The 14,896-nt window shown below is 33.2% G+C and overlaps 2 protein-coding genes and 1 long non-coding RNA gene across 3 annotated transcripts; all 3 read right to left on the minus strand.

The window, feature by feature from the left end:
* Window positions 1-216: 216 nt before the first annotated feature.
* LOC121987541 lies at window positions 217-802 on the minus strand. Its single transcript, XR_006113649.1, has 2 exons — window positions 715-802; window positions 217-476 (listed from the first exon to the last, which is right to left on the minus strand). It is a non-coding gene; the product is annotated as an uncharacterized LOC121987541 (long non-coding RNA).
* Window positions 803-1,411: 609 nt separating this feature from the next.
* On the minus strand, window positions 1,412-1,703 carry LOC121987542 (50S ribosomal protein L33-like). Its single transcript, XM_042541300.1, has one exon. It carries the CDS (start codon window positions 1,617-1,619, stop codon window positions 1,446-1,448), a length of 174 nt encoding a protein of 57 aa, XP_042397234.1. The 5' UTR covers window positions 1,620-1,703; the 3' UTR covers window positions 1,412-1,445.
* Window positions 1,704-11,900: 10,197 nt separating this feature from the next.
* Window positions 11,901-13,412, minus strand: LOC121984665 (ubiquitin-conjugating enzyme E2-23 kDa-like). The gene is made up of 6 exons (XM_042537733.1): window positions 13,259-13,412; window positions 13,100-13,179; window positions 12,728-12,842; window positions 12,594-12,646; window positions 12,394-12,522; window positions 11,901-12,155 (listed from the first exon to the last, which is right to left on the minus strand). Exons 1-6 carry the CDS (start codon window positions 13,300-13,302, stop codon window positions 12,025-12,027), a joined length of 552 nt encoding a protein of 183 aa, XP_042393667.1. The 5' UTR covers window positions 13,303-13,412; the 3' UTR covers window positions 11,901-12,024.
* Window positions 13,413-14,896: the final 1,484 nt, after the last annotated feature.

Here is a 14,896-nt window from a genome sequence, read left to right on the forward strand (position 1 = left end):
ATGCTATACCAACAAAGAAAGACAACAAGAGATTGAAACAATTTCTCAAACATTCTGATTTCCCACCAGAAAGTAATTTCTATTCCTAATTGTTAGTTACCTGACACCATGACAAAGCACAAATTTGCTCCATACTTGAGGAACACTCACCTTATAAGAGTCACTATTTCCCAATTCATCTCGATTCTTGGCCTAATTTGCATGGTTCTGATCAGAAGTCATTTCAAAGAATCCCCATATATATATAATTTCATTGTTGAGTATTTTTATTTACAATGTGGCATATGAAATGATCTGATTTCTTTTCGCCCTGCAACAATGTGCCGGGAACAGTGAACCCTATTATCAAGGGTCGGGTTTTCCTAACATTTGTTCATCACTAGAATCATATTCATTTTCAATCATTTCTTCGTCGCTTGATTCGTCTTCTGGAGAATTACCGACGTCCTCCGGCTTTGCGAATAGCCGGCAGTATTCTGACAACGAAGGAAAACAGGACAATAAGTGACTAATCAGTGGTAAGCAAAAAATTTCTACAATAATTTAGGGAGCTCAAGTAATCTCATAATGATGCATCATCTTCAAGGATACAAAGAATCAAATTCACATTGTTAATTGTTCATGTGCTATAGAATCATTGAAAATTCAGATGAAAGTCAAATCTCCAAACAAGAACTTGAACTTGAGAGTCTTACAGGTGAAGAATAAAATTACCTTTCACTTTTTGTTCATAAGCTGATTGATCATGCAACATTAGCGCAGCAGCCTCCCCATTCAATGGATCTGAAGGATTCGGATATAATTTAACTCAATTATAAGGCAGTTGTGACTTGTAATATGCACAAGGAAACAAATTTAAGGAAAAACTGAAGGATAGATACATTTTATTTTTTTTGGTCACATTACTTTATATATCTAACATTGAATTTTTCCTTAAATTTTTTTTTCTTGAGCAAATCATTTCTCTATATATTTTTAGTTTCAGCATTAATAATGTTAGTAAAATAAAATCATTTTGGTCCAAAACTAGAAAAAATAAAAACCACCGGTTCAAGATCGTACATAAATAGTGATGCCTACTTTAACCGGATTTTTCAATTCGGTTAGAAGCCACCTAGCACCTAGGCAGCCGCTTAGGCCGAAATCTACCACCACAACAGAACAAAAGGCAATTACCATGGATATAAAAGAATATGATGATTTTCTAATGTCAAAGAATTTAATACCTACTTGAAAATCTAAAGAGAACCAATCAAAACAATTCAAATCCTTCAAAAGAAATATTACTAAATGGCTTCACACATATAGGATGAGAGACACTCAATGCTCAAACAAGATTTAGGCCGAACAAAGTAAACATTCCACAACAATATTGATCGGTGGAAGTGATTAGCAAAGGAGAGAAAATGCAATAAGAGTGGACGTTGCAATTTAGTAGTAGGGTATCATTTCATCTTTGCCTCGGTAAAGAGAACGTGTTGATTCACTCGTGGATCATACTTGCGGAACTCGAGCTTTTCTGTCATCTTTCGGGGATTCTTTCGCTTCACGTAGAAAAAACCGGTGCCAGCAGCGGAGACCAACCGTATGAATATTGATCCACCCTTTGCTTTACCCATCTATTCAAAATATAAGATGACAAAGCACAAAGTCAGAAATAGCTTAGAATCTCAGTTCGTAGCTAAGAAAGGAACAAATGACTTTGGTTTGCATCACAAAATTATCTACTTGGTGAGCAAGCTACCAATGCCCAGGGCCTAAAAGCATGGCCATATCAGAAAAAAAGAAATTGAAATAATTCTCAAGTTCTCAAGTTTTTGACATTTAAGCATTAACCAGCATTAGTAATAAGCATCTTTAAGCAAGTAAGCAGTTGTTGTGTAACGTCATACAGATGATTACAAAGCAGTCCTGCTATTAAAAGACAATGTGATGAATCAATGTCAAACGTGTAATTTACTTCCAGCCAGAACCCTTAATTCAGTAACATTTTATTTCCTCTCAGTTTGAATTTCAACATTTGGAATCAAAGTTCGTCTTGGAAATTCTCATGGCCAACTAAGATCTACATACTTCACATAAAAAATCACACTCCAAACTGAAAAGATTGTGGCTACAGGTGGAAGATATAATTGCTAATCTATTTTCTGGACCATGACCACATTGAAGCTTAAGATGTAAAAAAACAAGATAGGCAAACTCCATATTCCTCCATTGAATCTGGAACAAATGATGATATAGCATAGTGAAAAAAAAAACTTGAAAACTCTGATCAAATAAGATCTAATGGATTTTAGCTCTCAACTACATCTTGGTTATTTATTTATTCATTTATATATAATAAAAAAAAATCTTTATACCATACCACTACTATCTTGACTATATACTACAATGCTTATTTGGAATAAGATCCATGTAACAGACTCAAATAGTTGGGACAAACATAGCTTGAAGATCATGATTATTGCTCAGGTTTACAACAAATATGTATGTACTAGAAATTCAACTAAAACATCATCTTGAATATTTAATGATAAAACTGTGATATATGAAACTTCTAAGGACCTTTGTAATTTGTATAGAATTTTAATTCATAGATCAAAGCATTATCAAAATGAACAATCAAGATGTATTATTATTCATTAAAAAACCAGAATCAAAATCAATCATAAGTCTCCTTGTGATTAATATAGCTTATAATAGGTGAATGAGGTAAAAAAATAAATGACCATTCATAATGACAGTCAAAATTGAGATTTTACCACGATATATTCCTAGTCCAGCGAGGAACCACAAAACAGTACAACAAGCAGAAAAATGAACTTAAAATCTTAATAAGAAGAAACATCATCATCGAACTTTCTAAGTCCCAACTATTTGGTATTGGCTATATGGATCTCATATTGAAAGACCTTCTGTGATACACATGGCCTCATGACCTGATCCCCATTGTTTACTATATCAAGATGAATCACAGATATACAACATTCGACCACAGAAGATTACAGTGCAAATCACAACAACACAAAACTATTCATATAAATCACGATCAAGATGCATGATGAATCACAAATTCTATCAGAACTGCAGTTGTTAGTCACAATCACAGCAAGATAATAACAGAAAGAGTTCTCATTCGAGCTCAACAGATCACTATTGGAGGCTCTAGGAATATGAGAAGTCTCTATGTGGCTGTTAAGAACAACTAGTTATCTTGGCTTTTAGTAACAAGTTTAGCTATGGCTAACAATTGAGTAGATGTAAAGACTCCATAAAGTATGTCAATATATGTTACGGTCCAGATCCGGCAACGTGCAGCTGCCAGCGGGGCAGTACGGTCTGGAAGGGCCGGATCCGGCAGCCGCTGGCTACCAGCGGCTGCCAACGGCCAAGAAGGGCCGGATCCGGCAGCCGCCAGCCACCAGCGACTGCCAACGGCCAGGAAGGGCCGGATCCGGCAGCCGGCGGCTACCAGCGGCCAGCAAGGGCCTGATCCGGCTGCTCCCAGTGGCTGCCAGCGCCAAGCAAGGCCCGGATCCGGCGGCTTGCGGCTGGCGTGTGAAAAGAAGGAAGAGGAAAGAATCGGGGCTTTTTGAATGTAATTAGGGCAAATTTAATCTGGGACGAACTTTGGAGTTTGTCCCAAATTTTTAATTTTTTTTAAATTACAGAATAAAGCGATAAAAATACGGATACATGACTTAGACACCTCAGAATGACACGAAACTAGTTCCTATGCGTTCATATCGATCTCCTGATCACAATTATGGCCCCAAACATTATTTCCACTCTATATTTTGGGGTTCATAAATTTTTTTATCAACAATTAAAATAATCATTTTCGAAAATTTAAAACCCGAAAATATTAGGTAAAAAATAATTTCGTTTCATCATAATGATCAGAAGATCGATACGAATGCATAGAATTTGTTTCGCGTCATTCCGAGCAATATAGGTCTAGTTTTTGTTTTTTGAAAGATTTTTTGGAATTTTCAAATATTAACAGTTTGGGACGAACTATAGAGTTCGTCCCAGATCTGGGACGAATTTTGGAGTTCGTCCCATATCTCTATTTTCTTAAATTACAAAATTAAACAATAAAAATATGGATGCATGACCTAGACACCTCAGAATGACACGAAACTAGTTCCTATGCGCTCGTATCGATCTCCTGATTGCAATGATGGTTCCAAACATTTTTTCCACTCAATATTTTGGGTTTAATAAATTTTTTTATCAACAATTAAAATAATCATTTTCAAAAAATTAAAAACCCAAAAATATTAGCTAAAAAAATAATTTCGTTTCGTCATTATGATCAGAAGATCGATACGAATGCATAGAAATTTGTTCCGCGTCATTCTGAGCTCTATAGGTCTAGTTTTTATTTTTTTAAAGATTTTTTTTAATTTTCAAATATTTATAGTTTGGAACAAACTCCGAGTTCGTCCCAGATCTCTATTTTCTTAAAAATTCAAAATAAATTCTTTCGAAAATAAAAAACTAGCCTAGAGAGCTCGGAATGACATGGAACAAATTTCCATGTACTCATATTGATCTCATGAACACATTAGTGGCCTCAAACATTTTTTCCTCTTAACAAAAATAGATCCGTAAGTTTCTAATATCAAAATGACTTTACCTTATTCAAAACAACTCTTATTTTTACCAAGTCATAGGTTCTATCAATTTGATATTTTCAATTTAATTATCGCTAACTATATTGGGTTTTCGAGTTCACTAATGTGGTCATGAGATCAACACGAGCGCATAAAAATTTGTTCCGCGTCATTCTGAGTTCTATAGGTCAAATTTTTATTTTTTAAAAGATTTTTTTTGAATTTTCATATAATTACAGTTTGGGACGAACTCCATAGTTCGTCCCAGATCTGGGACAAATTTTAGAGTTCATCCCAAATTTCTATTTTTCTTAAATTACAAAATTAAACAATAAAAATACAGATGCATGACCTAGACATCTCAGAATGACACGAAACTAGTTCCTATGCGTTCGTATCGATCTCCTGATCGCAATGATGACCCCAAACATTTTTTCCACTCTATATTTTGAGGTTAATAAATTTTTTTATCAACAATTAAAATAATCATTTTCAAAAATTAAAAAACCAGAAAATATTATCTAAAAAAATTATTCCGTGTCATCATTATGATCAGAAGATCGATACGAATGCATAGAAATTTGTTCCGCGTCATTCCGAGCTCTATAGGTCTAGTTATTATTTTTAGAAAGATTTTTTTTTCCAATTTTCTAATATTTACAGTTTGGGACGAACTACAGAGTTCGGCCCAGATCTAGGACGAATTTTGGAGTTCGTCCCATATCTCTATTATTCTTAAATTACAATATTAAACAATAAAAATATGGATGCATAACCTAGACACCTCAGAATGACATGAAACTAGTTCCTATTCGTTCGTATCGATCACCTGATCGCAATGATGGCCCCAAACATTTTTTCCACTCTATATTTTGCGGTTCATCAATTTTTTATCAACAATTAAAATAATCATTTTCAAAAATTAAAAAACCAGAAAATATTATCTAAAAAAATTATTTCGTGTCATCATTATGATCAGAAGATCGATACGAATGCATAGAAATTTGTTCCGCGTCATTCCGAGCACTATAGGTCTAGTTTTTATTTTTAGAAAGATTTTTTTTCCAATTTTCTAATATTTACAGTTTGGGATGAACTACAGAGTTCGGCCCAGATCTGGGACGAATTTTGGAGTTCGTCCCATATCTCTATTTTTCTTATATTACAATATTAAACAATAAAAATACGGATGCATGACCTAGACACCTCAAAATGACATGAAACTAGTTCCTATTCGTTCGTATCGATCTCCTGATCGCAATGATGGCCCCAAACATTTTTTCCACTCTATATTTTGGGGTTCATCAATTTTTTTATCAACAATTAAAATAATTATTTTTACAAATTTAAAAACCCGAAAATATTAGCTAAAAAAATAATTTTGTGTCATCATTAAGATCATAAGATCGATACGCATGCATAGAAATTTGTTCCGCGTCATTCTGAGTTCTATAGGTCTAGTTTTTATTTTTTGATAGATTTTTTTTTAATTTCCAAATATTTATAGTTTCGGACGAACTTTGGAGTTCGTCCCAGATCTCTATTTTCTTAAAATTCAAAATATATTCTTCCAAAAATAAAAAAACTAGCCTAAAGAGGTCTGAATGACATGGAACAAATTTCCATGTGCTTGTATTGATCTCATGAACACATTAGTGGCCTCAAACATTTTTTCCTCTTAACAAAAATAGATCCGTAATTTTCTAATATCAAAATGACTTTACCTTATTCAAAACAACTCTTATTTTTACCAAGTCATAGGTTCTATAAATTTGATATTTTCAATTTAATTATCGCTAACTATATTGGGTTTTTGAGTTTACTAATGTGGTCATGAGATCAATACGAGCGCATAAAAATTTGTTTCGCGTCATTCTGAGTTCTATAAGTCAAGTTTTTATTTTTTAAAAGATTTTTTTTTTTTGAATTTTCATAAATTTACAGTTTGGGACGAACTCCATAGTTCGTCCCAGATCTAGGACGAATTTTAGAGTTCGTCCCAAATTTTTATTTTTCTTAAATTACAAAATTAACAATAAAAATTCAGATGCATGACCTAGACACCTCAGAATGACACGAAACTAGTTCGTATCGATCTCCCGATCGCAATGATGACCCCAAACATTTTTCCCACTCTATATTTTGGGGTTCATAAATTTTTTTATCAACAATTAAAATAATCATTTTCAAAAATTAAAAAACCCGAAAATATTAGCTAAAAAAATTATTTCGTGTCATCATTATGATCAGAAGATCGATACGAATGCATAGAAATTTGTTCCGCATCATTCCGAGCTCTATAGGTCTAGTTTTTATTTTTTAAAACATTTATCTAGGACGAATTTTGGAGTTCGTCCCAGATCTCTAATTTTCTTAAATTACAAAATTAAACAATAAAAATATGGATGCATGACCTAGACACCTCAGAATGACACGAAACTAGTTCCTATGCGTTCGTATCGATCTCCTGATCTCAATGATGGCCCCAAACATTTTTTCCACTCTATATTTTGGGGTTCATAAATTTTTTTATCAACAATTAAAATAATCATTTTCAAAAATTAAAAAACCTGAAAATATTAGCTAAAAAAATAATTTCGTTTCATCATTATGATCATAAGATCGATACGAATGCATAGAAATTTGTTCTGCGTCATTCCGAGCTCTATAGGTCTAGTTTTTATTTGTTGAAAGATTTTTTTCCAATTTTCTAATATTTACAGTTTGGGACGAACTCCAGAGTTCGTCCCAGATCTCTATTTTTCTTAAATTATAAAATTTAACAATAAAAATACGGATGCATGACCTAGACACCTCAGAATGACACGAAACTAATTCCTATGTGTTCGTATCGATCTCCTGATCGCAATGACGGCCCCAAACATTTTTTCCACTCTATATTTTGGGGTTCATAAATTTTTTTATAACAATTAAAATAATAATTTTTATAAATTTAAAAACCTGAAAATATTAGCTAAAAAAATAAATTTGTGTCATCATTATGATCATAAGATTGATACGAATGCATAGAAATTTGTTCTGCGTCATTCCGAGATCTACATGTCAAGTTTTTATTTTTAGAAAGATTTTTTTTCCAATTTTCTAATATTTACAGTTTGGGACGAACTACAGAGTTCGTCCCCGATCTGGGACGAATTTTGGGGTTCGTCCCAGATCTCTAATTTTCTTAAATTACAAAATTAAACAATAAAAATACGGATGCATGACCTAGACACCTCAGAATGACACGAAACTAGTTCCTATACGTTTGTATCGATCTCAATGATGACACCAAACATTTTTTCCACTCTTTATTTTGGGGTTCATAAATTTTTTAATCAACAATTAAATTAATCATTTTTAAAATTTAAATACCCAAAAATATTAGCTAAAAAAATTATTTCATTTCATCATTATGATCATAAGATCGATACGAATGCATAGAAATTTGTTCCGCATCATTCCGAGATCTATAGGTCTAGTTTTTATTTTTAGAAAGATTTTTTTTTCCAATTTTCTAATATTTATAGTTTGGGACGAACTCCAGAGTTCATCCAAGATCAGGGACGAATTTTGGAGTTCGTCCCATATCTCTATTTTTCTTAAATTACAAAATTAAACAATAAAAATACGGATGCATGACCTAGGCACATCAGAATGACACGAAACTAGTTCCTATGCGTTCGTATCGATCTTCCGATCGCAATGATGGCCCCAAACATTTTTTCCACTCTATATTTTGGGGTTCATAATTTTTTTATCAACAATTAAAATAATAATTTTTACAAATTTAAAAACCTGAAAATATTACCTAAAAAAATAATTTCGTGTCATCATTATGATCATAAGATCGATACGAATGCATAGAAATTTGTTCCGCGTCATTGCGAGCACTAGAGGTCTAGTTTTTATTTTTTGAAAGATTTTTTTTGAAATTTTCAAATATTTACAGTTTGGGACGAACTCCAGAGTTTGTCCCAGATCTGGTACGAATTTTGGAGTTCATCCCAGATCTCTATTTTTCTTAAATTACAAAATTAAACAATAAAAATACGGATGCATGACCTAGACACCTCAGAATGACACGAAATTAGTTCCTATGCGTTCGTATCGATCTCCTGATCGCAATTATGGCCCCAAACATTTTTTCCACTCTATATTTTGGGGTTCATAAAATTTTTTATCAACAATTAAAATAATCATTTTCAAAATTTTAAAAACCCGAAAATATTAGGTAAAAAAATAATTTCGTTTCATCATAATGATCAGAAGATTGATACAAATGCATAGAAATTTGTTCCGAGTCATTCTAAGCTCTATAGGTCTAGTTTTTGTTTTTTGAAAGATTTTTTTGGAATTTTCAAATATTTACAGTTTGGGACGAACTACAGAGTTCGTCCCAGATTTGGGACGAATTTTGGAGTTCGTCCCAGATCTCTATTTTCTTAAATTACAAAATTAAACAATAAAAATACGGATGCATGACCTAGACACCCCAGAATGGCACGAAACTAGTTCTTATGCGTTCGTATCGATCTCCTGATCGCAATGATGGCCCCAAACATTTTTTCCACTCAATATTTTGGGTTTCATAAATTTTTTTATCAACAATTAAAATAATCATTTTCAAAATTTAAAAGCCTTAAAATATTAACTAAAAAAATTATTTCGTGTCATCATTATGATCATAAGATCGATACGAATGCATAGAAATTTGTTCCGCGTCATTCCGAGCTCTATAGGTCTAGTTTTTAATTTTTGAATGATTTTATTATGAAATTTTAAATATTTAAACTTTGGGACGAGCTCCAAAGTTCGTCACAGATCTAGGACGAACTTTCGAGTTCGTCCCAAATTTGGACTTTTTTTAAAATTACAGAATAAAGACATAAAAATGCGGATGCATGACCTAAACACCTCAGAATGACACGAAACTAGTTCCTATGCGTTCGTATCGATCTCCTGATCGTAATGATGGGCCCAAACATTTTTTTCACTCAATATTTGGAGGTTTTTAATTTTTTTTATCATCAATTAAAATTTTCATTTCCAAAAATTTAAAAGCCTCAAAATATTAGCTAAAAAAATTATTTCATGTCATCATTATGATCAGAAGATCGATATGAATGCATAGAAATTTGTTCCACGTCATTCCAAGCTCTATAGGTCTAGTTTTTAATATTTGAATGATTTTATTATGAAATTTTAAATATTTAAACTTTGGGACAAACTCCAAAGTTCGTCCCAAATTTTGATTTTTTAAAAAATTTATAATAAAGGCATAACAAATTTATGAGCGTCAGAAACTCAGCGTCAGGACGAGCTGTCGAGATGTCGGGTCGGCTATTCATCCTGCTAATCAAGAAGGTAATTCGCCCGGTCGGACGTCTATCGGGTGTTGGCCACTTTGACCTCCTGTCAGGCGGGCCCCCCCACCACCGAATCAAAATGTATAACTAATTATTTGTTTCCGCTGCATAATTAGTTTGTGTTCTTTGTATGGATCCTGAAATACCAACACAAAAGACTATCGATTTTGTGTTTCGATTATGTGTTTCTATTGTGGTCTATATAGTTAAACCTAAGGTTACTGTAAGAACTTTAAATATTCAATTTCTTTGAAAGACTTTGTCTAGGAAGTGATGGATGATCTTATACCCAAGAAGGCCAAGTGTCTCGCCATGTTTAACCTGGAAGTCAATTTTTGAAATATATATTTAATCAACTTCTGTAATATGCTTTAACTTATGAAGAATACATGGGTTGAACTTGGAGTAAAAATGTTAAGTTCCGTTTCCAATCCAAGTTTAACTTTTGAAGAACAACTTGGATTAAAATTGTTAAGTTTTATTTGCGATCCAAGTTTAACTTCTGTAGAGTACATGGGCTGCTAGGAAAAGTTTTATTCTTGTACAAATTTTTGAATAGGGAAACAGAATAGAATTCCAAGTAGCACCTAACAAGTTTATTGTTTAATAACTAATTAGTAGTTTTCTTTTATTATATTGTTATTTTTAATAATTAAAAGAAGAGTAAAGGAGATGATTATTCAATTTGTTAGTTAATTTATAATCGTTGGATAATAAATAATTTTATGTGTTAGTTAATTTTTAATAATTAATTAATAGTTTTCTTGGTATATGATTATTTTTAAGAAGGGGAGTCTTTGCGCATTGGTAAAGTTGTTACCATGTGACCAAAAGGTGACGGGTTCGAATCTTGGAAACAGTCTCTTGCAAAAAGCAGGGTAAGGCTGTGTACAATGGATCCTTCACCGGGACCCCGCATGGCGGGAGCTTCGTGTACCGGGCTGCCTTTTTTTTATGATGATAAACGATTCTATGAATTTATAATTTTAATTTTTTTAATATAATAATCTTAAATCGTGACGAATTGTGAATTGTAATCATCTTGGACTATTAAGGTTAAGGATCGACTTACAAAAATCATCGAACTAATAATTCCGAATCGTGGTAGGGTTTAAAGGTAGGCAATGAGATTTATGGTGTTGATATTCAGATGCGATAGGTGAGAATTAGGTTTTCTCGATCGTGATGAATGAAACATGGATTTGGGGATCAACATGTATAAGACATCTTCAATCATTAAAGCTCTAAATGAGCTTTTAAAAACTCATTGAAATATCCTCAATGATAATTAGTTGCATAGCTCTATGCATATTACATCAATTTTGATACAAAAAAATATGTTTGAATTTTCAATATTGCTCTTAAACTATAAATCTCAAACTCATCTCTACAATGGTTCAATTTTTTTTCAACCTTGTTAATTTTAGAAATCTCTCACAAACCTTCATTAGAGATGCCCTAAGATTTATTTTAGGATTGGAGGCATGGTGGAATGATAGAAAGGAAAGGAGGAGGTCAACCCTAAAGTTCCTGTTCATTCACAACTTTCATAACTCCAAAAATATATATCATATTTTTTATTATATCCTTCTCTTCTTTCAACATTAAAAATTTAAAAATTCACGATTCTCTATTTATACTATCGAATTCAATGGCTTCGCTAAAATTTATCATAAACTCAATATTAAGGTATGCTATACCAACAAAGAAAGACAACAAGAGATTGAAACAATTTCTCAAACATTCTGATTTCCCACCAGAAAGTCATTTCTATTCCTAATTGTTAGTTACCTGACACCATGACAAAGCACAAATTTGCTCCATACTTGAGGAACACTCACCTTATAAGAGTCACTATTTCCCAATTCATCTCGATTTTTGGCCTAATTTGCATGGTTCTGATCAGAAGTCATTTCAAAGAATCCCCATATATATATAATTTCATTGTTGAGTATTTTTATTTACAATGTGGCATATGAAATGTTCTGATTTCTTTTCGCCCTGCAACAATGTGCAGGGAACAGTGAACCCTATTATCAAGGGTCGGGTTTTCCTAACATTTGTTCATCACTAGAATCATATTCATTTTCAATCATTTCTTCGTCGCTTGATTCGTCTTCTGGAGAATTACCGACGTCCTCGGGCTTTGCGAATAGCCGGCAGTATTCTGACAACGAAGGAAAACAGGACAATAAGTGACTAATCAGTGGTAAGCAAAAAATTTCTACAATAATTTAGGGAGCTCAAGTAATCTCATAATGATGCATAATCTTCAAGGATACAAAGAATCAAATTCACATTGTTAATTGTTCATGTGCTATAGAATCATTGAAAATTCAGATGAAAGTCAAATCTCCAAACAAGAACTTGAACTTGAGAGTCTTACAGGTGAAGAATAAAATTACCTTTCACTTTTTGTTCATAAGCTGATTGATCATGCAACATTAGCGCAGCAGCCTCCCCATTCAATGGATCTGAAGGATTCGGATATAGAAGGAGTTGCGGAAGAAACACTTCGAATACATTGACAAGATCTGAGAAAGAAGCAACAAGATAAGTGGAGTATTTCATTGCAACAACAAACAAGATAAGTCAAGCACAATACCAAACATGGGACTCCAAGTTTGATTGATAACAGCCAAACAAATCGAACCAGACCTGAGATATTGGATCAACAAATGAAGTGTTTAATGCAACAGAAATCCATCGGCAAAAAGGAGTCCTGAATTAAGGATTTACATCTCATCGACGTTAGGATGATACATCTTATTTACAAAGCCAATTGAGGGAGACTTGTAAGGATAAGCATCTGGTAGTTCCACCCTTACTCTCCACACGCCTCCTTGATAAAGGCCTGCCTTATCAAAAGTTCAAACAGAAAACCATCTTATCTTGATAGAAATCACAAAATTCAGAACTTATTTACTCGCAACTCATGATCGATGTCAAAAATCTTAAAATCAATTTGTCTAAACAAATAAGAACATTAGCTAAATGAACACTAAATGCCTGAAAGGGGTCATCACGAAGACTTCAATCCTCTGTACAAACAACATCATGGAACAAGAAAGCAGAGAAGATCCGAAAACTTATCAATGGGAGAAGACGTACTCTCTTTGGGACCATGAAAGTTCACGAAGAGCACTTGCATCTTGTCATTCGGCATCTCCACCTTATAGTCGCCCATCATCCTGCATACGCAACAAGGGGGCGGATCGATACAAAAAAAAGGGGGGGAAATGAGATTTTTAGGTCAAAGTAGAGATCTACAGTTTCATGAGGTCCATCTCGCGGCGCTTGCTCGGAGACGACATCACGATCCCGCACCCTTGATCGACTCCGATGGTGTCGAGGCGTACGGCGCAGTTAAAAATTCTCTCTTTCTTTATCCTCCTCCGCCGCAGGGAAAGAGCAAGGAAGAAGGAAGAAGGGCTTTAAAAACCAAAAGGCGGTGGCGCCCGAAGCTTTATCCATCTCTCTGGAATCTCTTTTCTTCTATTGGCCCCTTACTTTTGAGTAATTAAATTTTCCCACCTTAAAATACCCTTTCTAAATCAGGATAAAAATATATCTTTATAATATTCTCCCCCTTTTTTATTCTTCTTTGACATTTCAGTCCAAATAAATTGGATTAAAATAAAAAAGACATTTTTTAAAAAAACATCAAAGAGTATTTTTTTCATTAATTATCCGAAAAAAAAAAAACAAGCATCTCACCTCATTTTTAATACTCAAATTATCTCTCTTTAATAAAACCACTAATGCACGTATTATATATAATTTTCTTAGTAATTCAGTATATAATGTGCACTGTAGATAATTATTTTTTTGGATTGTGCCTCAGGGAGCTACTCATGCACGTATTATAATAACTATGAATAATTATTCTAATATGTTATTGATAATTTGAGTTGAATAAGATTACAATAGCTACTACAATCACAAATAATTTGAATAAAAAAATAGAATGGGTTGGAGGCAGTGGCGGATCCAGGAATTAAAATAGGGATGGGCGATTTTTACTTGGAACAAGGGGCGGTATCCTCTATCTCCACCGGTGGAATCCCATAATACTAGGGATTCCATTACCGACAAGGGGGGTGACCGTCGATGCCGCCCCCCCTCTGGATCCGCCCCTGGTTGGAGGGTTTTTATGCTTAGACAAGTTTATAAAGTTTGCGTAAGTGAGAGGTACACTTCAAAGTTGGAAAATAATTAATAGAATCAATTGCTTGTTCGACCCATGTCAGTCCGCATCAGTCACGTTGTTAATTTGAAATTCCACGTTTCTTTTATGATTAATTTAAAACAACTGATGATAACTTTTTTATCATTTTTTTTATTTAATGAAGCAGCATCAACATGAAATTTGACCAATCCATTACTAATCTGTGTTAGGTGTCTTTACTTAGCTTGGCCATTGTGAATTCCTCTAGTTATCGATTGAAATGTATGTTTTACAGCTAATTCATCATAGAATGATGAAAAGTGGAGCTATATTTAATTTGGAAATTAGTTAGTTTCATATGATCCACTTGCATAAGTATTGTCCAAAAAATATATTAATAAAAAATGAAAAGATAAATAAAGGGTGCAATTTGATTACCATGGATATAAATGAATATGATGAATTTCTAATATCAAAGAATTTAATAACTACTTGAAAATCTAAAGAGAACCAATCAAAACAATTCAAATCCTTCAAAAGAAATATTACTAAATGGATTCACACATATAGGATGAGAGACACTCAATACTCAAACAAGATTTAGGCAGAACAAAGTAAACATTCCACAACAGTACTGATCGGTGGAAGTGATTAGCAAAGGAGAGAATAATGCAATAAGAGTGGACGTTGCAATTTAGTAGTAGGGTATCATTTCATCTTTGCCTCAGTAAAGAGAACGT

This window comes from Zingiber officinale, chromosome 5B (genome assembly GCF_018446385.1).
Source record: "Zingiber officinale cultivar Zhangliang chromosome 5B, Zo_v1.1, whole genome shotgun sequence".
NCBI classification, from domain to species: Eukaryota; Viridiplantae; Streptophyta; class Magnoliopsida; order Zingiberales; family Zingiberaceae; genus Zingiber; species Zingiber officinale.

What these genes read in the sequence shown, in the direction of transcription:
- LOC121984665 (XM_042537733.1), bottom strand. Translation starts at nt 13,302, where the DNA reads ATGTCGTCTCCGAGCAAGCGCCGCGAGATGGACCTCATGAAACT. An exon ending in GAGATGGACCTCATGAAACT is followed by an intron (nt 13,180 to 13,258) that starts GTAGATCTCTAC and finishes TTGCGTATGCAG; the next exon opens with GATGATGGGCGACTATAAGG. An exon ending in AACTTGGAGTCCCATGTTTG is followed by an intron (nt 12,523 to 12,593) that starts GTATTGTGCTTG and finishes CTTCTTTCTCAG; the next exon opens with ATCTTGTCAATGTATTCGAA.
- LOC121987542 (XM_042541300.1), bottom strand. Translation starts at nt 1,619, where the DNA reads ATGGGTAAAGCAAAGGGTGGATCAATATTCATACGGTTGGTCTCCGCT.